This window comes from Heterodontus francisci, chromosome 19 (genome assembly GCF_036365525.1).
Source record: "Heterodontus francisci isolate sHetFra1 chromosome 19, sHetFra1.hap1, whole genome shotgun sequence".
Lineage (NCBI taxonomy): Eukaryota > Metazoa > Chordata > Chondrichthyes > Heterodontiformes > Heterodontidae > Heterodontus > Heterodontus francisci.
Genome location: NC_090389.1, coordinates 70,967,251 through 70,994,401, shown reverse-complemented (window position 1 = coordinate 70,994,401; position 27,151 = coordinate 70,967,251). Strand labels below are relative to the sequence as shown.

At 42.0% G+C, this 27,151-nt stretch overlaps 1 protein-coding gene across 4 annotated transcripts; it reads left to right on the top strand.

Moving 5' to 3' along the window:
- The first annotated feature begins 348 nt into the window (after nucleotides 1-348).
- On the top strand, nucleotides 349-25,931 carry LOC137380401 (troponin C, slow skeletal and cardiac muscles). 4 transcript variants are annotated; one of them, XM_068052330.1, is made up of 6 exons: nucleotides 349-385; nucleotides 14,032-14,062; nucleotides 14,164-14,310; nucleotides 19,142-19,256; nucleotides 20,473-20,609; nucleotides 25,671-25,931. In XM_068052330.1, exons 1-6 carry the CDS (start codon nucleotides 362-364, stop codon nucleotides 25,700-25,702), a joined length of 486 nt encoding a protein of 161 aa, XP_067908431.1. In that variant the 5' UTR covers nucleotides 349-361; the 3' UTR covers nucleotides 25,703-25,931. The 4 variants fall into 4 exon arrangements, with proteins under 4 accessions (XP_067908431.1, XP_067908430.1, XP_067908432.1 ...); XM_068052329.1 differs by lacking the exon at nucleotides 349-385 and adding an exon at nucleotides 1,969-2,045; XM_068052331.1 differs by lacking the exon at nucleotides 349-385 and adding an exon at nucleotides 2,090-2,107.
- The last annotated feature ends 1,220 nt before the right edge of the window (nucleotides 25,932-27,151 follow it).

The window sequence follows — 27,151 nt, the reverse complement described above, 5'->3', positions numbered from 1 at the left end:
ATAACGTTCTCCCTGTGTACTTGAATATTTGGCCAGAGGCTGCCTTTGTACTGAGTCATCGGGAACATTTTAGCAGGATTTCCAAGGCTGGGAGACCTTGTATTATCCCCGGTGACATATCGATAGACAAGAGGAGGTGAAAGGCCAAGATGCCAGTTTAATTATGTCCAGACTACGGTATAGCTTCCCTGCCCCCTGTGGCATTCAATTCTTATCTGGCATATTGTCAGTGATTTAATGCTGCTGGGTTTGAATGGAAAGCCTGGCGTCTGGATAACGTGTTGGTGAGCTGGGACCTCCTATAAAAGATGATGCAGGACCATTGACTCTCTGTCTGCCAATAGCGCATCCATCCTCGACCATGGAAGATATTTATAAAGCGGCGGTAAGTACATTCCCTGACTGAAGACATATTTATTCGTAGTTTAAGTCGAAGTTTTTCAGTTGTTGTTCTTGGGTCGGAAACATGCAACTAAAATGCAGAATCCTTAAAAACTACGCACATGTAATTCATTACCTTCGACATATGTTAAGACAGAATGTAGATTTATTTGTAGATCTGATATACAGCAGTCAATATATACAGTACAAAGATACAGTATAATAATAATAATTACATCAGAATACAGCAGCAGGATAAAGTTTTTAAAGTTGTAATTCTACCACCATATTCAAATTTGCAGCAGCTAACGTGAGAACTTTTTCAAACAATTTATTGAGTAGAACATTTCCCTTTCATTTAACATAGAAGTTGTTTTTAAAAGTGATTTGAAAATTATTGTCGAACAATTTTAAAACGTTTAAACATGAAACCTCTGTATTTGTTTTCTAAAGATCATATTTAAAAGGCGAGGTAGCAATCACCTTCATACAACTATAACTAACCTTATCTCATTGATTTCAGTCCAAACCCAGTCTCTAAACTTTTAAATTGTCAAATATGAATGTGAACAAATAAAGTTAGCATTCCTTGGTCGATAAAATACAATTGATAAGCAGCTGCAGCGAGCCTGGGCTTTCAAGATACATTTCTCGCAACAAAACGTGAGCCGTAAAGTCTCTTAATGATTCCGAATTCTGATTTTTTTTTTTGTTGCCTTTTTATTGTCACCTTCCAATGAATATTTTTTTTAAAAGCTGCAGGTGGATCTACCATCGGCCTGGACATGACTCCTGTGCTGCCGGAATTAAACCTGTTGATATTGGTTTATTTTAGCATCTGTTAAAGTTGACTTGCAGCATTTTGACGCGAGTTTGAAGAAACGTGGCAAAGGCCGGGATTCAAAATGTTAGTCTGAACCATAAAAGTGTATTGCGTATCATTTATAAGTTTACAGTCTAATTACGGGAGCGTGGATTATCCACTCTTTTTAACACGGTTTTGCCTATAATCTTTCCACTCAGCCTTCGAGGAATGCGATGAAGTGTTGCTCCTCCGAGTTAAAACTAATTTTGGGTCGTGTGGAGGCGGTTCTCTTGGCGATAAGCTCCCCACCAACCATAAGGGACCCAAATGCTTAGATAAAGGTTTCAAGGATATATGTCTATGTCAATCAAAACATTGGAACAAAAGCAAACCATCCGCAGTATTTGTCTTAGCTCTCCTCCACAGTTGTCTTGTCGTTTATACTGTTAAAAATAACAAGGAGTCATGTTACCAAGGCTACAGGCGAACAAGCCTATAAAAGAGCTTTTTTTTTTGTATTGGATACCTATTTATGTCGAAAGCATTCTGACTTAGATGTGACGCCATAACAGTGACAACAGCTGCTCCCTTTTCATCACAGCTGTTTCAAAAAGCTCCCCCTAAAATGTTTGGAAAACATTCTTTAAAAAATTCTTAAAAGTACAATTAGTTTGGTGGTCGGACCGTACGTCATTTAACATGTGTTCTCCCACTTCTCATACAGTTGCAACTTGATATATAGTTAGTTGAGGCTCAGGGTTTCACAACAATTTGCAAGTGAAGGTGGAAGGAAGTCCAGCGATTCTTGGATTCTGCAATGTACATTATTTCCTGCAACAGTAATCATCTGCAATGTGCTGTATGTATTTTATGGCTTCCTTTTTCACATGATTCATGGGAGAACTAAACTACCATCTAATGGTGAATATACCTTGTAATAGTTGCATACTAATCATAGGATCAACAATGAACACAGACATCCTGCGAAAGTATAGCTTGGATTCTTTGATGGTTCAGGACCAGTTGTAACAGTTGAAGTAAGATTAAAGTTTCTGCTTACATGGAATAGTACTGAAGCTATATAACAGTTGGGACCTTACAATGATAGGCACAATGTACATTTGTTGCTGAGCTAACTCAAGGCTTAGCTAGAAGATGGGAACAAAGCCAAGGAGCAGATCCAGAAAATCACCGGTTGAAATATAAGGTAAAACAGTGACAATTTGTAAATTAACTAAAAGAAACACAAGGGAGTTGGTGAGCCAGAGTGGTGGAAAAGGAGGCAATAAAGAAAGAACCAGACAGTGAGAATAACAGAGAATAAGAGAAATTAGGTAATTTCTTAAAGTCACATTTCCAGCAGGGTAGCTTGCTCACCATATCAGAACTTTAAACACAAGATATTCCAACCCTTTGAAATATTGGTTAGGAAATCACACTCAGCACATGTTTGAATTTCAGGTATGTTTCTCGCAGCTGAGGTTTCCTACCAGAAGTGCAAAGTCAGAAAATTACCCATGGAGTATGTGCGCATGTGTGTAGGGGGAGATGAATGAGAGAGCGAGAGAAAGAAGAGATAAAAATGTTTTAAAACAGCTGATGATCTTATCCAGCATTACTGGCATTACTAGGATTGTGTCTGAACTCAGAATATGAAGTAAACTCAGACTGAGCTATTCTGAGTGCTGTTTTAGCAAATCTTTCATGTTTGGGTTGGTCATCTCTTTAAACGAACATGTTACGTTCCATTCACAGAAGCTTACAATGTCCACTGCAGGTAATGCCAATATGTGCAATCTGGTGTTAGTTTCTTTCCAAAAAGATGTGTGATGAATGAGTAGCTGTATATGTGACAGGTGACACAGCAACAAATAAAGTAGAATAAAATAAAACCATGTGAGTATATACTATTTTAATCATTATAAAGTGATGGACAGTGAGAATGCATCTGCTTCTTGGTGTAGTGAGGAGGAGAAGTGGGAAGGGGGACATTCCTGATTTGGGATGGGCAATAAATGTTGGGCTTGCCAGAGATGTCCACATCTCATGAATGAACAAATAAAATAATTAAAATAGTTTGTGTGAGTATATGTGTGTTTAATTCTAAGTGGTGCTTATGAGATTGGAGTAGGAAAAGGCAAGCAATCCTTTATGACCCACTATGTGGCCATTTCCCCTTGTTATGTGGGATGCATCCAGTCCCTGGTGGCCTAGTGATAAATACAAATCTATTTTCATTATTTTAAAATATTTATTCATTCATGAGATGTGGACATCTCTGGCAAGGCCAACATTTATTGCCCATCCTGAATTGCCCTTGAGAGGGTGGTGGTGAGCCGCCTTTCAGCAGGGCTGCAGTCCATGTGGTGTAGGTACACCCACAGTGCTTTTAGGGAGAGAGTTCCAGGATTTTGACCCAGGGACGATAAAGGAATTGTGATATAGTTCCAAGTCATGATGGTGTGTGACTTAGAGGAGAACATGGAGGATTTGGAAAACCTAACAACATATTAAGGGGAATGCCTTCATATTTTTAGCACTACAAGGAAGGGAATGTTTCAGTGTTTCCTTCAGCTTGGGGGAAGTGGCTGTGAAATTAAGATTATGGCTTCAACATCATGAATAGCCAAGCTTTAGGGTCATATTAATGAAGACAACTGTGGGTCCCTTACAGTCAGAAACGGGGGAATTTATAATGGAGAACAAAGAAATAGACCAATTAAATACATACTTTGGTTCTGTCTTCACAAAGGAGGACACAACTTACCTCCCAGAAATGTTGGGGAACATACGGTCTGGTGAGAAGGAGGAACTGTATGAAATCAATCTTAGTGGGAAATGGTCTGAGGGAAACTGATGGGATTGAAGGCCGATAAATCCCCAGAGCCTAATAATCTACATCCCAGAGTACTTAAGGAAGTGGCCCTTGAAATAGCTGCATTGCTGGTCATTTTTCAAAATTCTGTAGACTCTGGAACAGTTCCAACGGATTGGAGGGTAGCTAATGTAACCCCACTATTTAAAAAAGTAGTGGGGAAAATACTAGAGTCCATTATAAAAGATGTAATAGCAGAGCACTTGGAAAACAATTACAGGATCGGACAAAGTGAACATGGATTTACGAAAGGGAAATCATGCTTGACAAATCTACTGGAATTTTTTGAGGATGTAACTAGTAGAATGGATATGGTGTATTTGGACTTTCAGAAGGCTTTCGCTAAGGTCCCACATAAGAGATAAGCATACAAAATTAAAGCACATGGGATTGGGGATAAGGTACTGACATGGATAGAGAACTGATTGGCAGACAAGAAAGAGTAGGAATAAATGGGTCTTTTTCCGAGTGGCGGGCAGTGACTAATGGGGTACCGCAGGGATCAGTGCTAGGACCCCAGCTATTCACAATATATATTAATGATATAGATGAGGGAATTAAATGTAATATATTGAAGTTTGCAGATGACACAAAGCAGGGTGGGAATGTGAACTGTGAGGAGAATGCAGAGAGGCTTCAGGGTGATTCGGACAAGTTGAGTGAGTGGGCAAATACATGGCAGATGCAGTAAAATGTGAATAAATGTGAGGTTATCCACTTTGGTAGCAAAAACAGAAAGACAGATTATTATCTGAACGGCGACAGATTGGGAAAGGGGGAGGTGCAGCAAGACCTGGGTGTCCTTGTGCACCAGTCGCTGAAAGTAAGCATGCAGGTGCAGCAGGCAGTTAAGAAGGCAAATGGTATGTTGGCCTTCATAGCGAGATGATTTGAATACAGGAGCAAGGATGTCTTGCTGCAATTATACAAGGCCTTGGTGGGACCACATCTGGAGTATTGTGTGCAGTTTTGGTCTCCTTATAGAGTCATAGCATCACACAGCATAGAAACAGGCCCTTCGGCCCACCACGTCCATGCTGACCATAATGCCTATCTATATTAATCCCACCTGCCTGCATTAATTACGTATCCTTCTATGCCTTGCTCATTCAAGTACCTGTCCAGATGCCTCTTTAATGTTGCTACTGTTCCTGCCTCCACCACCTCCCCTGGCAGCTCATTTCAGATACCCACTATTCTTTGTGTGAAAAATGTACCCCTTTGATCCCCTTTAAACCTCCTCCCTATCACCTTAAATCTATGCCCTCTATTTTTAGTCACTCCTATCATGGGAAACCGACTCTGGCTATCTACCCTATCTATGCCTCTCATAATTTTATATACCTCTATCATGTCCCCTCTCAGCCTCCTTCGCTCCTGGGAAAACAGACCCAGCCTATCCAATCTCTCTTTATAACTCAAGCTCTCCAAATCAGGTAACATCCTTGTGAATCTTTTCTGCACCCTCTCTAGCTTAATCACATCTTTCCTGTAGTGCGGTGACCAGAACTGCACACAGTACTCCAAGTGCGGCCGAACCAACGTTATGTACAACTGTAACATGACATCCCAACTCTTGTACTCAATGGCCCGGCCAATGAAGGCAAGCATGCCATATGCCTTCTTCACCACCCTATCAACTGTGTTGCCACTTTCAGGGAACTATGTACTTGCACCCCAAAGTCTCTCTGCTCAACAACACTCCCCAGGGCCCTGCCATTCACTGTATATGTCCTGCCCTGGTTTAACTTCCCAAAATGCATCACTCCGCACTTGTCTGCATTAAATTCCATTTGCCCACTTTCCCAGTTGATCTATATCCTGTTGAAACCTTAGACAACCTTCTTCACTGTCCACTATACCACCAATTTTGGTGTCATCTGCAAACTTACTAATCATGGCCCCTGCATTCTCATCCAAGTCATTAATATATATGACAAACAAAAGAGGGCCCAGCACCAATCCCTGCGGCACACCTCTGGTCACCGGCCTCCAATCTGAAAAACAACCCTCCACCACCACCCTCTGCCTCCTATCACCAAGCCAACTTTGCATCCAATTTGCTAGCTCACCCTGGATCCCATGTGTTCAAACCTTCCGGACCAACCTACCATGTGGGACCTTGTCAAAGTCCTTGCTAAAGTCCATGTAGACAACGTCCACCGCCCTGCCCTCGTCAATCCTCTTGGTCACCTCCTCAAAAAACTCAATCAAATTTGTGAGAAATGATTTCCCACACACAAAGCCATGCTGACTATCCCTAATCAGACCTTGCCGTTCCAAATGCATATAAATCCTGTCTCTCAGAATCCCTTCCAATAACTTTCCCACCACTGATGTAAGGCTCACCAGCCTGTAGTTCCCTGGCTTATCCCTGCTGCTCTTCTTAAATAAAGGCACAACATTAGCTATCCTCCAGTCTTCCGGTACCTCACCCGTGGCTAACAATGATACAAAAATCTCTGCCAGGGCCCCAGCAATCTCCTCCCTTGCTTCCCATAGCATCCTAGGATACACCTGGTCAGGCCCTGGGGATTTATCCACCTTAATGTTCTTCAAAACCTCCAACACCTCCTTCTTTGTAATGTTGATATGCTCCAGGATATCGCTGTTCCCTCCCTTGAACTCACTAGCTTCCATCACCTTCTCCACGGTAAATACAGACGAGAAGTATTCATTTAAGACCTCGCCCATTTCCCGTGGCTCCACACATAGATTACCACACTGATCCTTAAGGGGACCTACTCTCTCCCTAGCTACCCTTTTACTCTTAATATACTTATAGAATCTTTTAGGATTCTCCTTTATCTTATCTGCCAGGGAAATTTCATGGCCCCTTTTCGCCCTCCTAATTTCCTTCTTAAGTGTACTCCTACATCCCTTATACTCCTCGAGGGACTCGCTTGATCCCAGCTGCCTATACCTGACATATGCCTCCTTCTTTGTCCTGACCAGACCCTCAATATCCCTCGTCAACCAAGGTTCCCTAAACTTGCCAGCCTTGCCCTTCAATGTAACAGGAACATGCAAGCCCTGAACTCTTCCTATCTCACTTTTAAAAGCCTCCCACTTGCCAGACGTCCCTTTACCTGTAAACAGCCTCTCCCATTCAACTTTTGAGAGTTCCTGTCTGATGCCATCAAAATTAGCCTTCCCCCAATTTAGGACTTCAACTTGAGGACTAGTCCTATCCTTTTCCATAACTATCTTGAAGCTAATAGAGTTATGGTCACTGGTCCCAAAGTGCTCCCTCACTGACACATCAACCACCTGCCCAGCCTCATTTCCTAAGAGGAGGTCGAGTATAGCCCCTTCTCTAGTAGGACCATCCACATATTACTTCAGAAAACTATCCTGGACACACTTAACAAATTCTTCCCCATCTGGTCCTTTAGCACTCAGGCAGTCCCAGTCAGTATTAGGGAAGTTAAAATCACCTACTATTACAACCTTATAATTCCTACACCTATCTGTGATTTCCCTACATATATGCTCCTCCAATTCCCTCTGACTATTGGGGGGCCTATAGTATAATCCCATCAAAGTGATCACCCCTTTTTATTTTTAGGTTCTACCCATATGGCCTTGCTGGACGTTCCCCCTGGGATATCCTCTCTAAGTACTGCCGTGATGTCCTCCCTAATCAATAGTGCAACTCCCCCTCCTCTCTTACCTCCACCTCTGTCACGCCGGAAGCATCGGTACCCCGGAACAATAAGCTGCCAGTCCTGCCCATCCCTCAACCACATTTCCATAATAGCTATAATATCACAATCCCATGTACTGATTCATGCTCTGAGTTCATCTGCCTTACCTGTAAGGCTTCTTGCATTAAAGTAAATGCAGTTTAGCCTACCAGACCTTCCACGCTCCCTATCCTGCCCCTGTCCAGCCTGCCTACTGGACTTGCTTGCTTTAACCTCTGCATTCGCCTCAACTATCTTATCGGAGAGACGACTACTTTGGGTCCCACCCCCTGCCAGACTAGTTTAAACCCTCCTGAGTAGTACTAGCAAACCTCCCCGCAAGGATATTGGTCCCCTTCCAGTTCAGATGCAACCCGTCCCTCTTGTACAGGTCACCTCTGCACCAGAAGAGATCCCAATGATCCAAGTAGCTGAAGCCCTCCCGCCTACACCATCTCTTCAACCACGCATTTGTTTGCCTTATCCTCCCGTTCCTACCCTAACTAGTACGTGGCACAGGGAGTAATCCTGCGATTACAACCCTCGAGGTCCTGCTTTTTAACCTTCTGCCTAACTCCCTATATTCACTTTCCAGGACCTCATCTCTCTTCCTGCCTATGTCGTTAGTACCAATATGGAGCATGACCTCAGGCTGCTCACCCTCCCCTTTCAGAATGCCCTGTGCCCGCTCAGAGACATCCTTGACCCTGGCACCAGGGAGACAACACACCATCCTGGATTCTCGCTCGTGGCTACAGAAACACCTATCTGTGCCCCTGACTATAGAGTCCCCTATCACTACCACTCACCTACACTTTGACCTTCCCTGCTGTACAACAGAGCCAGTCATGGTGCCATTGACCTGGCTGCTGCAGCTGCTTTCCCCTGAGAGGCCATACCCACCAAAGTATCCAAAACAGCATACTTGTTATTGAGGGGAATAGCCACAGGGGACTCCTGCACTACCTGCCTGCCCCTCTTGGCAGTCTATCTGGCAGAACCTGCGGTGTGACCACCTCCCTGAAACTCCTATCTGTGATACTTTCTACCGGTATGCTCCTCAGTGAGTCCAACTGCCACTCCAACCGATCCATGCGATCTGAAAGGAGCTGTAGCTGGACACACTTCCTGCAAACGTAGTCATCAGGGACATTTGACTTCTCCCTGATCTCCCACATTTCACAGGAGCAGCATACTACCCCGCTGACTGCCATTTCCACCCCTCATGTTACTTCTGGCAGCCCTCCTGTGATGTCACACTTCGATTTTTGCTGGTCAAGCAGGTCCACAGAACAGAACAAAGCACTCACACCGCCGCTACTTCTGGTGTCGGGCCTCGCTCGCCTCTGCTTTTATACCCCAGCTCCTCACACCGCCACCTCCGCTGCCTCTGAGAAAGGATATTCTTGCTATGGAGGGAATGCAGAAAAGGTTCACCAGACTGATTCCTGGGATGGCAGGACTGATGTTTGAAGAGAAATTGGGTCGATTAGGCTTGTATTCGCTAGAGTTTAGAAGAATGAGAGGGGATCTCATAGAACCCTACAAAATTCTAACAGAACTGGATGCAGGAAGGATGTTCCCGATGGCGGGGGAGTCCAGGACGAGGGGTCACAATTACAGGATAAAGGGGTAAGTCATTTAGAACTGAGATGAGGAGGGATTTCTTCACCCAGAGAGTGGTGAACCTGTGGAATTCTCTACCATAGAAAGCAATTGAGGCTAAATCATTAAATATATTCAAGAAAGAGTTAGATGTAGTTCTTAGGGCTAAAGGAATCAAGGGATACAGGGAGAAAGCGGGAACAGGGTACTGAGTTTGGACAATCAGCCATGATCGTATTGAATGGTGGTGCAGGCTCGAAGGGCCGAATGGCCTAGTCCTGCTCCTATTTTCTGTGTTTCTATGTTTCTATATATTAGTGTACAGGTGAACAGATTTCCAGCAAAAGCAATTGACACCAAGCTCTCAGGCTAAATCTTGAACCTGCCTGCATTACAACAGTGACTAAAATTCAAAAGTATTTCATTGGCTGTAAGGTGCTTTGGGACGACCTGAGGCTGTGAAAGGTGCTACATAAATGCAAGTCTTTTTTTTTGTCTGGAATTTGCTTATCAAATTTCAGAAGTACTGCTACTGTCTCTAGGTTGTTATTTGCTCTGTCCCTGATTCCACCACCACTTTTCTTGTGAGGTTACTCGTATATTGTCTCAGGACCTTGCTGCTGTCCAACCAGTGCCACTTGTATTCTTACCATACTGTTACAGTCTGCCTTTCTCCTCCTGTAAAAAAGTAATCAGTGCCTAAACAAGTTAAGATCAATGTCAAGAAACCAAGTAGCCGTTGAGGAATAATTGTTAATGTTAGTTCTTTCAGATGTGTTTGCACTACCAGGTATGAAATGTTTCTTTTTCAAACATTTTAAACTCCATCACAGAAAATCCATTTCCTTCTCAACAGTCTAATTTTCCTTTTTCATATGTGCAGCAGATGGCACTGTGCTGTGCATTGAGAGCATTTCATAATCCAATGTTAGATTATAGAACATTGCAAAATGCAGGAAAGGTATGTTCCACGTGGTGCATTTGCAACTCTTTACTAACGTTTGTTTTGATGTGCTTGAAGGTTCTTTCATATTTATTAATCTTTCCGAAATTAAGCAGAGCAGCATACACAAAACAAAATGCTTTATGAACCTTTTTACTTTATTATCAATTGTTAAAAAGGGGAAAATTATGTATAAAGGAGGATTAATTTTATTTTTCTCCTTCTCAACCTGTCTGCAGCTTTTGGCATGGTTGACCATACCATCCTCCTGCGATACTTCTCCACCGTCGTTCAGCTGGGTTCCATTCTTTTGTACCCAAGTGTAGCTAGAGAATCACCTGCAATGGTTTCTCTTCCTGCTCCCATACCGTTACATTTGGTGTCCACAAGGATCTATCCTTGGCCTCCTCCTATTTCTCGTCTAGGTGCTGCCCATCAACAACGTTATCTAAAAACACAGCGTCAGTTTCCATATGTACACTGACGACACCCAGCTCTGCCTTAGCACCACCTCTCTCAACTCCTCCATTGTCTCTAAATTGACAGACTGCTTATCTGACATCCAGTACTGGATGAGCAGAAATTTCCTTCAATTAAATATTGAGAAGAGCAATCTTCAATTCTGGCTACAAACTCCATTCCCTAGCCACTGATTCCATCCCTCTCCCAGGCAACTGTCTGAGGCTAAACCAAACTGTTTGCAACCTTGGTGTTATTTTTGACACCGAGACAAGCTTCCAACCACATATCTGCACCATCACTAAGACAGCCTGTTTCCATTTCCATAACATAGCCCAACTCCACCCCACCTCAGCTCATCAGTTTATTCCTTTGTGAGCTCTAGACTCGATTATTTCAACTCCTGGCCAGCCTCCCATGTTTTACCCTCCATAAACTTGAGGCCATCTAAAACTGTGTCGTCTCTGGCCTAACTCGTACCAAGTCTCATTTACCCATCACCCCTGTGCTCGCTGACCTACATTGGCTCCTGATTAAGCAATGCCTCGATTTTAAAATTCTCATCCTTGTTTTCAAGTCCCTCCATGGCTTCGTCCCTCCCTATCTCTTTAATCTCCTCCAGCCCCACAATCCTCTAAGATATCAGCACTCCTCTAATTCTGACCTCTTCAGCATCCTCAATTTTAATTGTTCCACTGCTGGTGGCTGTGCCTTCAGCCACCAAGGCCCTAAGCTCTGGAATTCCTTCCCTAAACCTCTCCACCTCTCTTTCTTCCTTTAATATGCTCCATAAAATCTATCAATTTACCAAGCTTTTGGTCACCTGCCATTATATCTCTTTATGTGGCTCGGTGTCACATTTTGTTTTATGATACTCCTGTAAAGTGCCTTGCGAGGTTTTATTATGTGAAAGGCACTATATAAATGCAAGTTGTTGTTGGTAACTCAAGCAAGCTGCCCTCTTTGGTTGTAATTTTCTTGGCTAAATTGTGCTCAGAAATTGTGTTTCAACAGAGGAATGTTTTATGGGGAGAGTTGACTCATTCTTGCATACTGAAACATGATTAGTCAAAGTACCATTCTGTCCCATCATTTGAACAGCTATTAGGCCAATTTCCAAGAGTTCCAAGCTTGCAGTTGACAAAACAATCTACAACAACAACAGCCTGTATTTATATAGTGTCTTTAATGTAGAAAAATGTCCCCAGGCATTTCATTTGGAGGAGGTTACAGAGATAGGGAGTGGTGAAGCCATTAATGGATTTAAACACATATAAAAGAATTTTAAATTTGAGATATTGGGGGACTGGGAGCAAATGTAAATTAACAAGGACAGGGGCGTAGGGAATGGGTCTTGATGTGGGCTATGTTATGGACAGCAAAATTTCAGATCAGCTGAAATTTGTGAAGGATGGAATACGGGAGGTTGCTCAGAAAAACATTGAAAGAGTTGAGTCTGGAGTTGACAAAGACATGGGTGAGGGTTTCAGTAGCAGGTGGGTTGAAACAGGGATGGAGACGGGTGATGCTGAGGAAGTGGAAGTAGGCAGTCTTTGTATGGGTAGGAAGCTCAGCTGAAGGTCAAAAAGGATGCCGAGGTTGCAAACAATCTGGTTCAACCCCAGATAGTAGCTTGGAGGAGGTCAGAATTGATGGCAAAGGCACAGCTTTGTGGTGGGGGCTGAAGGTGAAGTGAATAGTGTGTGCCACTATTCCAATGGCAAAATCTCTTGCAAGAGATGTTACCAGGATTTTACAGCAAAAATTGAACTAAAGTGCTGAATTACATTATTACATCACCAATTGTTTTTGATATTGTAAAGCTATAACTTCAGCTTTTTATACAAACTCGAACATAAGAAGCACAAACACTGCATATTTAAGAGATCATATTACCTACAGTACCTACCTAATGAAATAGTGTGCTTGAGCAGTAACACTTTGTGAAAACTTGCATCGGCAATAAGTGACCATTTGGCATGTGTGCATATAACAACAACAACTTGCATTTATACAGTGCCTTTAACATAATAAAATATCTCAAGGTGCTCCACAGAAACGCTATCAAACAAAATTTGACACCGAGTCACATAAGGAGATATTGGGACAGATGACCAAAAGCTTGGTCTAAGATATGGGCAGTAGCTTTGGATGAGCTACAGTTAATGTAGGAGTCAACAATTAGGGCCTGTAAATCTTTTGAATATGTCTACAGATTTGTGACCGTCTTAAAAAATGGTAAAGACTGACCCCATATCTAAAATGTGATCAACCATTAAAACCATGGGCTGAATTTTAATCGTGCGACGCATTCCTCAGCAGCGCGCTTTCAACTTGGCGGCCTTCCAACACAGAAGGGCCGCCGAGGAGACCCGTGATATTTCGCATGGGGGCTCATTTAGATAGTGGGGGCGGAGTGGCTGCCCCCAATGACACAGAGAGGGCGTCCGCCACGTCCCCGGCAATGGCGTCCAGCGCCATTTTTAAGGGGCTTTAAGCCATGAGCAGAAATTTTAATTTTTAAAGGGACCAGCAATTTGATTTTTAATAAAAACAGTAAATTTCACATTAAAGCGCCACTTCCACCTCCCCAATGATCACACAATAGATTTATTCCCCTCTCCCACCCAAAAACCATTCTTGACAGTCCCGAGCTTTAAACCTCAAACTTTGCACTCTTTGCCCTTCAACCCCTTCCCACCATCCCTACAGACAATAAAAAATGTTTCCCCCGCTCCTCTACCTCTCCCGCCCTGAAAATTTTATTCCTCCCCCTCCCCACCAGGTTCTCGCCTTGGAACTCGATACGGAGTTCCGAAGGCACACAAGCTGCATTCGGAATCGGTAAAATTTGCGTGGGACATCCGCCGCCTGCAGATAAATTTATTAGCATCTAATTTAGGTTCATTTGAATATCTAGATGAAGGGTCCGCTGCCAGGTGGCGGGGGGCTGCATTGAGCTCCTCCCACCACCGGTAATATGCGGCAGGCGAGCTTCTCCCCACAACATTTTACCAGCCCCCACACCGCGACCCGTGGCATCGAGGGGCCGGTAAAATTCAGTCCCATATGTTTTTAAATATGTTTGGTCACAGTTATCTCTTAGTGAGCATCCAGGGTATTCTTCGTAAATAGCTCTTAATGTTAGCCTATTTGTTTACAGTCATATAATTAATATTACCCACACAACCTGTAGCTTTCAGTTTTTATGTTCAATTTAAGTAGTATCCCGTGCCTGGTGTTTGCGGAACTCAGTCATTGTGTTTTTGTAATACAGGTTGAGCAGCTGACTGAGGAGCAGAAGAATGGTAAGAAGTCATTAAAAACAATAAGAGAATTAAAAGCAATGCAAAGCAATGCTTAAAATGTGTTAAATCTTCTGGTACTGAAATGCTCCTTGTTTTTTCAGAGTTCAGGGCAGCTTTTGATATTTTCGTACAGGATGCTGAAGATGGATGCATTAGCACCAAGGAGCTGGGCAAAGTGATGCGTATGTTGGGGCAGAACCCAACACCTGAGGAGCTGCAGGAAATGATTGATGAAGTGGATGAAGATGGTACAAAAAAAATTATGTTATAACCTCTGCTAACATTATTTATCAGTCTGTTATAATAATGAGCCATTAACATGTGTGATATAGGACCATAGGTAGATTTAAGAACTAGGTAACACTCAAGTCCCCAGATCCTAATATATCATTATAACTTTTCTATAAACACTCAGAGAGGGCATGAAAGAATATTGGCAAGCAAAATCAAGGTGAACCCAAAGATGTTTTATCAATACATTAAGAGTAAGAGGATAACTAAGGAGGACCCATAAAAGACTAAAAAGGTAACCTATGTGTAGGGACGGAAGATGTTGGTATTGTTCTTAATGAATACTTTGTGCCTGTCTTCACAAAACAGGGGGACGATGCAGATATTGTAGTTAAGGAAGAGGGGTGTGAAGTATTGGATATGATAAACATAGGGAGAGAGGACGTATTAATGCGATTAGCATCCTTGAAAGTTGATAAATCACCAGGGCCGGGCGAACTGTACCCCAGACAGTTAAAAGAAGCTAGCGAGGAAATAGCGGAAGGTCTGTCCAACATTTTCCAGTCCTCACTGGATACAGGTATGGGTGCCGGAGGATTGGAGGGCTGCTAACATTGTACCTCTGTTTAAAAAGGGTGTGAGGATAGACTGAATAATTACAGGCCAGTCAGTCTAACCTCAGTAGTGGGAAAATTATTGGAATCAATTCTGAGAGACAGGATAAACTGTCACTTAGAAAGGCACAGATTAATCAAGGATTGTCAGCATGGATTTGTTAAGGGAAGATCTTGTCTGACTTGATTGATTTTTTTGAGAAAGTAACAAGGAAGATTGAAGAGGGTTGTGCAGTTGATGTGGTCTACATGGATTTTAGTGAGGCTTTTGACAAAGTCCTACATGGCAGACTGGTTTAAAAAAATAAAATCCCATGGGATCCAGGGAAATGTAGCAAGGTGAATGCAAAATTAGCTCAATAGTAGGCAACAAAGGGTGTTTTTGTGACTGGAGGGCTGTTTCCAGTGGCGTTCCGCAGGACTCAGTACTGGTTTCCCTGCTTTTTGTGGTATATGTTAACGATTTGGACGTAAATGTAGCGGGCATGATCAAGAAGTTTGCGGACGACACAAAGTTTGGCCATGTGGTAGATAGCGAGGAGCATGGCTGTCGGCTGCAGGAAGATATCGATGGACTGGTCAGATGGGCAGAAAAGTGGCAAATGGAATTCAACCCGGAGAAGTGTGAGTTGAAGCATTTGGGGAGATCAAACAAGGGAAAGGAATACACGATTAATGGGATTAAATTGAGAAGTGTAGAGGAAATGTGGGACCTTGGAGTGAATGTCCACAGATCCCTGAAGGTAGCAGGACAGGTCGATAAGGTGGTTAAGAAGGCATATGGAAACCTTTACATAAAAGCAAAATACTGCAGATGCTGTAAATCTGAAATAAAAACAGAAAGTACTGGAAATACTCAGCAGGTCAGACAGCATCTGTGGGGAGAGAAGCAGAGTTAACGTTTCAGGTCTGTGACCTTTTATCAGAACGTTTCCTTTACCAGTTGAGGTATCGAATATAAGAGCAGGGAGGTTATGCTGCAACTGTATAAATCATTGGTTAAGTCACAACTTGAATACTGTGTGCAGTTCTGGTCACCTCATTACAGAAAGGATGTAATTGCACTAGAGAGGGTACAAAGGAGATTTATGAGGTTGTTGCTGGGACTGAAAAAATGCAGCTATGAGGAATGATTGGATAGGCTGGGGTTGTTCTCCTTGGAACAGAGAAGGGTGAGGGGAGATTTGATTGAAATGTACAAAATTGTGAGGGGCCTGGATAGAGTGGATGTGAATGGTCTATTTACCTTAGCAGAGCAGCCAGTGACTAGGGGGCATATATCTAAATTGGTTGGTAGAAAGATTAGAGGGGAGATGAGGAAAGGTTTTTTCATCCAGAGGATGGTGGGGGTCTGGAACTCACTGCCTGAAAGGGTAGTAGAGGCAGAAACCCTCAACTCATTTAAAAGGTGTCTGGATATGCACCTCAAATGCCATAACCTGCAGCGCTCCGGACCAAATGCTGGAAGGTGGGATTAGACTGGGTGGCTCATTTTTTGGCTGGCGCAGATACGATAAGCCAAGTGGCCTCTTTCTGTGCCGTGAACTTTCTATGATTCGATGACTCAGGACTCTATTACATTCTTTATGAATTATAATAGAACTATTTTCCTTTTAGAATTGTAACCACATTGCACTAATGTCCAATGGCACTGAATGGTGCACACAAGTTCAATACTTAGTTCCTCATCTCAGCTTTATCACTGTGAGGACTTCCTCATAAGAGAAGAAAAATCAAAAGGAGAATGATCCCACAAATGCTGTCAAAAATATTAAAACTCTTCAAAGTTGCGTTGGTGTTCGTCTGCGGTCAAGTCACCTGCCCACCCTCTGCATCAGATTTGGTGCATGGCATGGGGAGATTAGGAAAGAAGAATGGTGGGGAAAATAATAGAGCTCATGCTCCTTTTAAGCCTCCAGAAAAACCTTCACCGAAGTGTGCACATTTCCTAGAATTTTCTACTGTAAGATGGCTGTCTGAGATTATGTACATCTGAGTTGAAAAGCTGTGCTCAAGGAAGATTTACACCATTGAAGAATTATTTCTCAGCCCTCCATTTCAAAGGAGAGATTGGTCCACATTGTGTTGCATTTTCAGTGTGTTTCAATTTTTTTTTTAAATTGGCATGAGTTTAGGAGCATCAGCATGTTTTGCCTCCACACAATCTCACTATGTGAAACATTAGAGATAAAGGATGTGTGGGTGTGTTAACACATACAATATAATTTTGTTTTCATGTATGAACTGATTGGATAATTCACAAACTCTACAAGTAAGCTATTTATCCTTCATGAGCAGCAGGAAAAATCTTGCAGCACAAGCTTTCTCTTTATAGCAGTCAATTGGACTATTCATAATTGTTTAAAACTTATCGTTTTTACAATTTTAGTTTTGTCATGGATTAAAGTCAATAAAAATTGTATTTTAATGATGCCTGTGTATGCAAATAGCCTTTCCCCTTTCTCCAGAGATTGCTGGCCAATATCTTAAAAATGTGGAATAAAGTATCAAATTCAGAGAGCTGTCACAGCACCAGATACAGTTCAGTACAGTGATCCTCATGGTTAGCATGAGTTTGCAATTCCACTGAGCCAGTTATAGGGTTACAAGAAATTGCAATCAGTGGTTAGAAGATCAAAATCCATAGCATTAGGAAGAATGTCGATCACTTCAGATTATAAAAAGCCAGTAGAAGTGGTCATATTTTTAATTATTCCAGATTTTAATACATACTACCAGGGCCATCATGACTGAATTAAGTCAAATTCTGTTTTGAGACAATTGTATTGCAAGGCTTGTGCTGGTGTTATGGGGATTGCATTCAGTAATTCCAATCATTTTTCAATAACTATCATAAGAGCAGTAGCCTTGAAAATTATCAGTCATGATTGAATGTAACACTGTGGCATTTTCCATTGTTTAATGGGTCAGTCTCATATTTTCAGTTACTATATAAATTTGCGGGCAAGAGGTCAAAAAGCAGAAGTATGAAATTCACTCAATAATGTGTTTACCCCATGCTCTTTTTTTAAAAAAACATTGATTGCCTATTCCCAGGGTTCTATCTGCAATAGCCTTCTATCCTCCTCTCCCAAAGGCAGTGAAGTTTGGCTGCAGGAGTCTGCAACCACCTGATATCTTGCCCAAGTGGCCATTCTTCAAGTGAGCCTAAATGCTGATGGTCAGCAAGCTGTTTGACCGTGGAGCATCACAGTCACACTGTGACCTGATATATGCAGAAACGCATTTCTAGCCAGAGTCATTCAATAACAATGAGGAGTGTCCTAGCATAGCTACATGGCCTATTAAAAAAGTGATGTAACATTTTAGACTTGTGTGGTCTACCATTCCCTCCAAGTAAAATATCTGTACAGTTCAATAGCTATTATCAGTGGTGATAAAAAAAACATTTGATAGTATATCTTATTGAGAAAACTACTTAACCAAGTCAGTACTTTAATTGGCTTTCACGCGCAATGCATTGTATTGTTGGAAATCTATTTCTACTCAGTAACCACGATGTACTGGAACAAAAACAAGAAATGCTGGAAATACTCAGCAGGTCTGGCAGCAACTGTGGAGAGAGAAGCAGAGTTAACGTTTCAGAACTGATGAAGGGTCACTGACCTGAAACATTAACTCTGCTTCTCTCTCCACAGATGCTGCCAGACCTGCTGAGTATTTCCAGCATTTCTTGTTTTTATTTCAGATTTCCAGCATCTGCAGTATTTTGTTTTAATGGACTGGAACAAGTTCAGCACATCTCCAAGAATCTCTGCAGGGAAAATCAAAAGCAATGCCCAGCTAATGAAAGTTAGATATTAAACATAAAACACCAGCATAACTATGTTATGTTGTACTACATTGTGGTGTCTTACTTTCACAGCAGCCCATCAGTTTGCTTTTCCATTACTGTCTTAAGTCGTTGTTACTAAGTGAAAACTGGAAGGGTTGATAAGTGCTCTACGTTATCAGAACCTTGAAGATATCATTCAGTTGAATTCTTTTAAAAGGTGTATCCACTTTTATAATACATGTGTGCAAGATGGTAAAGACAATGAAGGATGGCATTTGAGAAGTGCACTAGGTTATAAAATAACAAAATGATACTGTTCCATATTTAGTTACAGATTTCACTTTTCTGATGCAATTACTACATGTATTTTTATGGTTTTGTACGTTTCCATTAATATGTGATCTATGTAAACATTTCCAATTCCTTATATTCATTTAGGCAGTGGAACTGTTGACTTTGATGAGTTCTTGGTCATGATGGTGAGATGTATGAAAGACGATAGCAAAGGAAAATCAGAAGAAGAACTGGCAGATTTGTTTCGAATGTTTGATAAGTAAGTGTTTATTGTTTAACATACATTTGTAAACTCACATATGCCTTCCTGTACATCTACATACGATGACCCACACTGATATGCAATTACTAAATTTGCCACCGAGTCATTTTTTTTTTTATTCGTTTCATGGGATGTGGATGTCGCTGGCCAGGCCAGCATTTATTGCCCATTCCTAATTGCCCATGAGAAGGTGGTGGTGAGCTGCCTTCTTGAACCGCTGCAGTCCATGTGGGGTAGGTACACCTACAGTGCTGTTAGGATGGGAGTTCCAGGATTTTGACCCAGCGACAGTGAAGGAACGGTGGTATAATTCCAAGTCAGGATATTGTGTGGCTTGGAGGGGAACTTGCAGGTGATGTTGTTCCCATGCATTTGCTGCCCTTGTCCTTCTCGGTAGTAGATGTTGCGGGTTTGGAAGGTGCTGTCTAAGGAACCTTGGTGCATTGCTGCAGTGCATCTTGTAGATGGTACACACTGCTGCCACTGTGCGTTGGTGGTGGAGGGAGTGAATGTTTGTGGGTGGGCTGCCAATCAAGCGGGCTGCTTTGTCCTGGATGGTGTCGAGCTTCTTGAGTGTTGTTGGAGCCGCACCCATCCAGGCAAGTAGAGAGTATTCCATCACACTCCAGACTTGTGCCTTGTATATGATGGACAGGTTTTGGGGAGTCAGGAAGTGAGTTACTCGCCACAGGATTCCTAACCTGCACTCGTAGCCACGGTATTTATATGGCTACTCCAGTTCAGTTTGTGGTCAATGGTAACCCCCAGGATGTTGATAGTGGGGGATTCAGCAATTGTAATGCCATTGAATGTCAAGGGGAGATGGTTAGATTCTCTCTTGTTTGAGATGGTCATTGCCTGGCACTTGTGTGAACAATACTCGGCTCAGGAACTTAATCAAAGGCAATGACATTAAAATATTCCATCCCTTTATAAAAAGTTGGAAGTAACAAAATGATGAGTAGTGAAAGAGGCTCAACATTGATTTTATTGAAGATTTAATTTCCTTATTTATGGCAAAGGCTAACATACAGGCTGCAACTGTACTGCCGATTTGAGAAGTCATTCATGGTGTTACAAGATTCTGAGTAATAATATAAAATTATATGAAGGAACAAGCTTTAATAAAGTTGAAAATCTTATTAAGGCATGATGCTTGATCAATCTTACATTGTCACTGTTTTGTCTTTTATACCCACCTGTATGTTAACAGAAATGCTGATGGTTACATTGACCTCAATGAATTAAGAACGATGCTGGAAGAAACAGGTGAATGTATCACTGATGATGACATTGAAGAGCTTATGCGAGATGGTGACAAAAATAGCGATGGAAAAATCGATTATGATGGTAAGTTTTGCAATCCTGAGCCTTTTGTTTATTTAGCAACTCTTAAAAAATTCCCCAAGTCATTGACAACAATGTTCAAAAAGATTTCTTTTGAGTGTTCACAAGTTTCTGAAGTGGTAGAAAAATCCATTGTCTGGTTCTCATTTGTCTTCCCTGGGACACTCCATGGCTTTGATTTTCTACCAGATGTGAACGATGGTTAAATTAGATTATATTAAGAAGCCAAACTGATGCCCAGCCCTGCATGACCTTTGACTAGACACTATAATCTTTGTGCTATCTTCATTCTCACTTCTGTGTGTACACACAATGCACAAATATGCAATACTGTCCTCATTTTATACCCTTCTCTCTTTCATTACTTTTCATGCAATCCCAAGACCAATCCAATGTTAAACTACAATCCTCCCCACTTCTTTTGTCCCACATATTTCTTTCTCTGCTTTCATCTCATTTTCCCATTACTCTCTTGCACAATTTCTCCCTGTCCCATCTCTCTTTTCAGTCTATCAATCCTTTCTTTCTGTCTATTTCTCACCCTCATTGTCAATTACCAACCATCCGTTCTTTCTATTTCTTCCTTAATTCATTTCTAAATTTATCCCCATAGGCTCCCACTTTGGTCTGTCTGCTTGTAACAACATCCTTCCCCTTCATATCTTTCACTCACGATTCAAGACCCTTTTGTACAAACTTTAAATATAGTAGTCTTTCGTCAAATGTCATTGCACTTACTTCTTTGACCTTCGAACAGTACTAACTACGCCATATATGCTATCATATATGATAGTGCCTGTCATATTACAGGTGTGGATTGTGATTTATTCTGTCAATTTTAGAAGGGAGCAAAACCAGAACTAGTGCTTGAAATCAGCTTTACTGTGATTGCAGTGGCCTCTACCATCCTTGATTCTCCTCCACAATGCTCAAGCCAGTATAGGCCATCTTTTTACCAAACCCATCTTGCATTAAAGTTATTGACAAGTAAGCCTGACACATGACATTGGATTTCAATGTCTAGAACATTACGGTAGCTTGCATCTTACAAGCTGTCCTGCAGAAGTCCTTGTGGCAAGATGAAGCCAAATGTACATTGTGTAACTGATTGCTTCAGATGGCTGCTGCTGAAAGTGTTACCTGGATACAGTATGAGTGTATGAGAATACACTCATATATCCAGCATTCATCCATAATTGGATTTGAAAGGGGCAAACAGCTGCTGAAGATCCATATCTCCAATTGCTAGAACTACTGTTTGATGGGTACTGTGTGCTCATGCTGTGATTACAGAGTTAATAGCAATGCACTCACATATTAATGGTGAGTTTTGATGCTCACCAGTGGCACTCATAGTGAGTTCCTTATAGCTGCTGTTCCTCTAGTAAGGGGCTGAGCACATACTTCTCAGAAGTCTAGTGATCTACCAATGACTGCCCTTCTTGGAAGATCGGGGAATGGGTGCAGGTACAGGAAGTAGTAGGTAGAATCTTTTCGTGGATGAGCTGGCTCCATCATAACATACGAACATGCGAATTAGGAGCATAAGTAGGCCATTCGGCCCCTCTAGCCTGCTTCGCCATTCAAAAAGATCATGGCTAATTTGTTTGTCTCGAATTCCACACTCCTATCTACTCCTGATAACCTTTGATTCCCATGCCTACAAGAATGTATCTATCCCAGCCTTAAAATTATTCAGAGACCCTGCCTCCACCATCTTCTGAGGCAGACAGTTCCAAAGTTGCACAACCCTCTGAGAGAAAAAATTTCTCCTCATCTCTGTCCTAAAAGGGCAACCCCTAATTTTCAAACAGTGCCCCCTAGGTCTGGACTCACCCACAATAGGAAACATCCTCTCCACATCCACCTTGTAAGACCATTCAAGATCTTATATACTTCAATCAAGTCTCCCCTCACTCTTCTAAACTCCAGTGAAAACAAGCCCAGTCTGTCCAACTTTTCCTCATAAGACAACCCGCTCATTCCAGGTATCAATCTAGTAAACCTCCTTTGAACTGCCTCCAAAGAATTTACATCCTTCCTTAAATAAGGAGACCAAAACAGCACACAGTATTCAAGATGTGGTCTCACCAATGCCCTGTATAACTGAAGCATAACATCCTTACTTTTATTTTTAATTTCCTCTCATAATAAAGGATAGCATCCCATTAGACTTCTTTATTACTTGCTGCACCTGCATACTAACTTTTTGAGACTCATGCACCAGAACACCTAGATCCCTCTGCACCTCAGAGTTCTGCAGTCGTTCTCCATTTAAGTAATACTCTGCTTTTTTATTCTTCCTGCCAAAGTGAACAACTTCACATTTTCCCACATTATAGTGAATCTGCCAGATTTTTACCCATTCACTCGACCTATCTATATCAGACTGCAGTCCCCTTATGTCCTCTTCACAACACACTTTCCTACATATCTTTGTGTCATCTGCAAATTTAGCTACCATGCCATTGCTCCCCTCATCTAAGTCATTGATATAAATTGTAAAAAGTTGAGGCCCCAGCACAGACCCCTGCAGGACTCCATTTGTCACATCCTGCCATCAGAAAAGGACCCATTTATGCATACTCTCTGTTTTCTGCCAGCCAGCCAATCTTCTATCCATGCTAATATGTTACCCCCGACACGATGAGCTCCTACTTTGCGCAATAACATTTTATGCGGCACCTCGTCAAATGCCTTCTGGAAGTCCAAGTACAGCACGTCAACGGGCTCCCCTTTACTCACAGCGTATGTTACTCCTTCAAAGAACTCCAATAAATTTGTTAAACAGGATTTTCCTTTCACAAAACCATGCTGACTATTCCCGATTACCTTGAGTTTTTCTGTGCCTAGCTATAGCCTCCTTAATGATCGATTCTAACACCATCCCCACGACAAATGTCAAGGTAACTGGCCTATAGTTACCTGTTTTCTGCCTCTCCCCTTCTTAAATAGAGGGGTTATATTTGCTATTTTCCAGTCTGATGGAATCTTTCCAGAATCTAGTGAATTTTGAAAAATTAACACCAACGCATCTACTACCTCATTAGCCACCTCCTCTAAGATCCTAGGATGAAGCCCATCAGGACCGAGGGACTTGTCAGCCCACAGCTCCATCAATTTGGGCAGTACCCCTTCCCTGGTGATTGTAATTTCATCCCCTCTTCCTTCCACCTCCAGATTTACAGCTATTACTGGAATTTTTTTTGTACCCTCTATAGTTTAGTTTAGTTTAGTTTAGAGATACAGCACTGAAACAGGCCCTTCGGCCCACCGAGTCTGTGCTGACCATCAACCACCCATTTATACTAACCCTACACTAATTCCATATTCCTACCACATTCCCACCTGTCCCGATATTTCCCTACCACCTACCTATACTAGGGGCAATTTATAATGGCCAATTTACCTATCAACCTGCAAGTCTTTGGCATGTGGGAGGAAACCGGAGCACCCGGAGGAAACCCACACAGACACAGGGAGAACTTGCAAACTCCACACAGGCAGTACCCAGAATTAAACCTGGGTTGCTGGAGCTGTGAGGCTGCGGTGCTAACCACTGCGCCACTGTGCCGCCCCTAGTGAAGACAGAAGCAAAATATTTGTTAATTTCATCTGCCATTTCCTTATTATCTACTATTAACTCCCCATTCTCACTCTCTAGAGGACCAACACTCACTTTACTTACTCTTTTCCTTTTTAAATACCTGCAGAAACTCTTGCTATCCGTTTTTACATTTCTAGTGAGCTTCCTCTTATACTAATTTTTTACATTTCTTTCTCCTGATTAACCATTTAGTCATTCTCTGCCATTCTTTATATTCTGACCAATCGTCTGACCAGCCACTCAACTTTGCACAATTATATGTTTTTTCCTTCAGTTTGATGCTTTCCTTAACTTACTTAGTTAACCACAGATGGGTGGGTCCTCTTTATAGTAGGAATATACTTATCCTGAGTATTCTGAAATATCCCCTTGAATGTCTGCCACTGCTTCTCTATTGATCTATCTCCTAGCCTAGTAACCCTGTTCACTTCAGTCAGCTCAGCTTTGATGCCCACATAATTGCTCTTATTTAAGTTTAAAATACTTAAATAATAGAGCTGGCAATAGAAGATTGGAGTCAAATCAGTTTTCTATGGTGGACATGTAAATCCGATTCCTCGGCTCAGCATAGCAAGAGTACTGAGTTTACTGTTGGTGTTTGATCAGCCAGTCTGACAGGTGAAGGGATCGATCTGTCACTGAGGCTGAGTTTCTTCCTACTCACCTTCATATAACTCGTCAAACTAATATCCTAAGGGTAGGGCAGGCCCAGTTGGAGAAGCAGCAAGAAGCTTATTACTTCTCTGTTCTGGTATGGTACACAATTTTAGTGGGTTAAGCTCTAGTAGTATCCTTGTGCACATTCCCCAGGTCTTGATTGTTGCCAACCTGCATCTTAGCTTTCTGGACTTACTGAAGTGAGTGCATCCCGACAGTGAGAGACTGCGTAGTGCAGTGCAAACAGAAACTCTGGGTACATGGGTTTCTCATGAGCTTAGTTCAGAAACTCTGAAGTATGGATCAGATTTTAAATTAATTGAAATCCAGGGTTAGGAGATCTAAGCACAAAGAATCTGTATCTTTTTTACAGTCCTCACTAGTGATATGATAGATACTAGACTATATATTTCAGGAACACTGTACCGGACCATTCCAATCCACTTTAACCACTGTAAGCAGAAATATGATGCAAATATTTTGCTCACTAGGCACTAGTAGAACTCCCTCTCATACGGCCAATGGGGTCAGCCGATGAAGTATCTCAGTCATTAGTGAAACAGGGGGGCAGTTGAAGCCACCAGTGCTTTATCACTGGGGAGGGGAGAAAAGAGTATACATCAGAATAGGGGCAAAAAGAAAATCTGGACACATAAATTGCTGGTGCCCCAAATTGTTTTCAGTAATTAAGTGGGCCATGCATGGTTAGCAACTTTCAGGGGCACTTTACTCAACTGAAGTGTATTTTTGAAACATTGATGAAAACTCATATTTTAATATTGTGATCTGTTCTATTACAGAATTCCTGGAATTCATGAAAGGTGTTGAGTAAATTTTATAAGACTGATGCCAAGAGTCCAGTTACTTGCATTGTTATGACCCTCTTTAGTCTGCTGCAAACTAGTACGAATAATCAAACTAGATTAGGAATAATTGATTGAAACTACAAGTCCGAGATTTCCTCTGTCATTCGGATACTTACGGATTTGTTTTCATTACTGTATATAATTGGATATTTTATGTGACCTTGAAAAATAAGAAAATTATGACAGTGGTTGAAGGTCAATAAAGTTTTTAATTAATATTGTGTGATATAAGCGTTTAATAAACTAACTCTACTCATAATAATCTCCACATTATTCGAACACTTAAAAGTTGTGATCTGCTACAAACCATCTTCTAAGCAATCACCTACATATAAGATTCAAAAATTAGCTTACAGTTGAGAGTTGAAAGTTTGTAGGTCATTTTATATAGGTGTCACTAAACTGAATAATACTGTAGTTCATTCTAAGGACTGTAATCATCTGGTCTTGGCCCAGTTTGCTTATGGTTTCTAGCTTGCAAACTCACACTTCTTACTGGAGGCAGTATGTTAAATAGTCAATGTACATCAAAATCACATTTCTCACACTCTGAGGAGTTGTGATGACTGATAGAGCATATGCTGGGGTCACATATTCTCACTAATGATGGCCATGAAACCATTGTCCATTGTCATAAAAACCCATCTGGTTCACTAATGTCCTTGAAGGAAGGAAATCTACTGTCCTTACCTGGTCTGGCCTACATGTGACTCCAGACCCACAGCAATGTGGTTGGCTCTTAAATGCCCTCTGAAATGGCCTAGCAAGCCACTCAGTTGTAACTAACCACTATGAAGTCAATAAGGAATGAAACCAGACGGACCACCCAGCATCAACCTGGGCACCGGAAACAACAACGGCAAACTCAGCCCTGTCAACCCTGCAAGCTCCTCCTTATTAACATCTGGAGGTTTGTGCCAAAGTTGGGAGAGCTATCCCACAGCTGTGTCAAGCAACAGCCCAACATAGTCATAATCACCGAATCATACTTTACACATAATGTCCCAGACACTGCCATCACCATCCTCAGGTATGTCCTGCCCCACAGGCTGGAGAGACCCAGCAGAGGTGGCAGCACAGTGGTATACAGTCGTGAGGGAGTTGCCCTGGGAGTCCTCAATATCGACTCCAGACCCCATGAAGTCTCATGGCATCAGGTCAAACATGGGCAAGGAAACCTCCTGCTGATGACCATCTACCGCCCTTCCTCAGCTGATGAATCAGTACTCCTCCATGTTGAACAGCACTTGGAGGAAGCACTGAGGGTGGCAAGGGTGCATTATGTACTCTGGGTGGGGGACTCCAATGTCCATCACCAAGAGTGGCACGGTAGCACCACTACTGACCGAGCTGGTCGAGTCCTAAAGGACATAGCTGTTAGACTGGGTCTGCAGCAGGTGGTGAGGGAACGAACA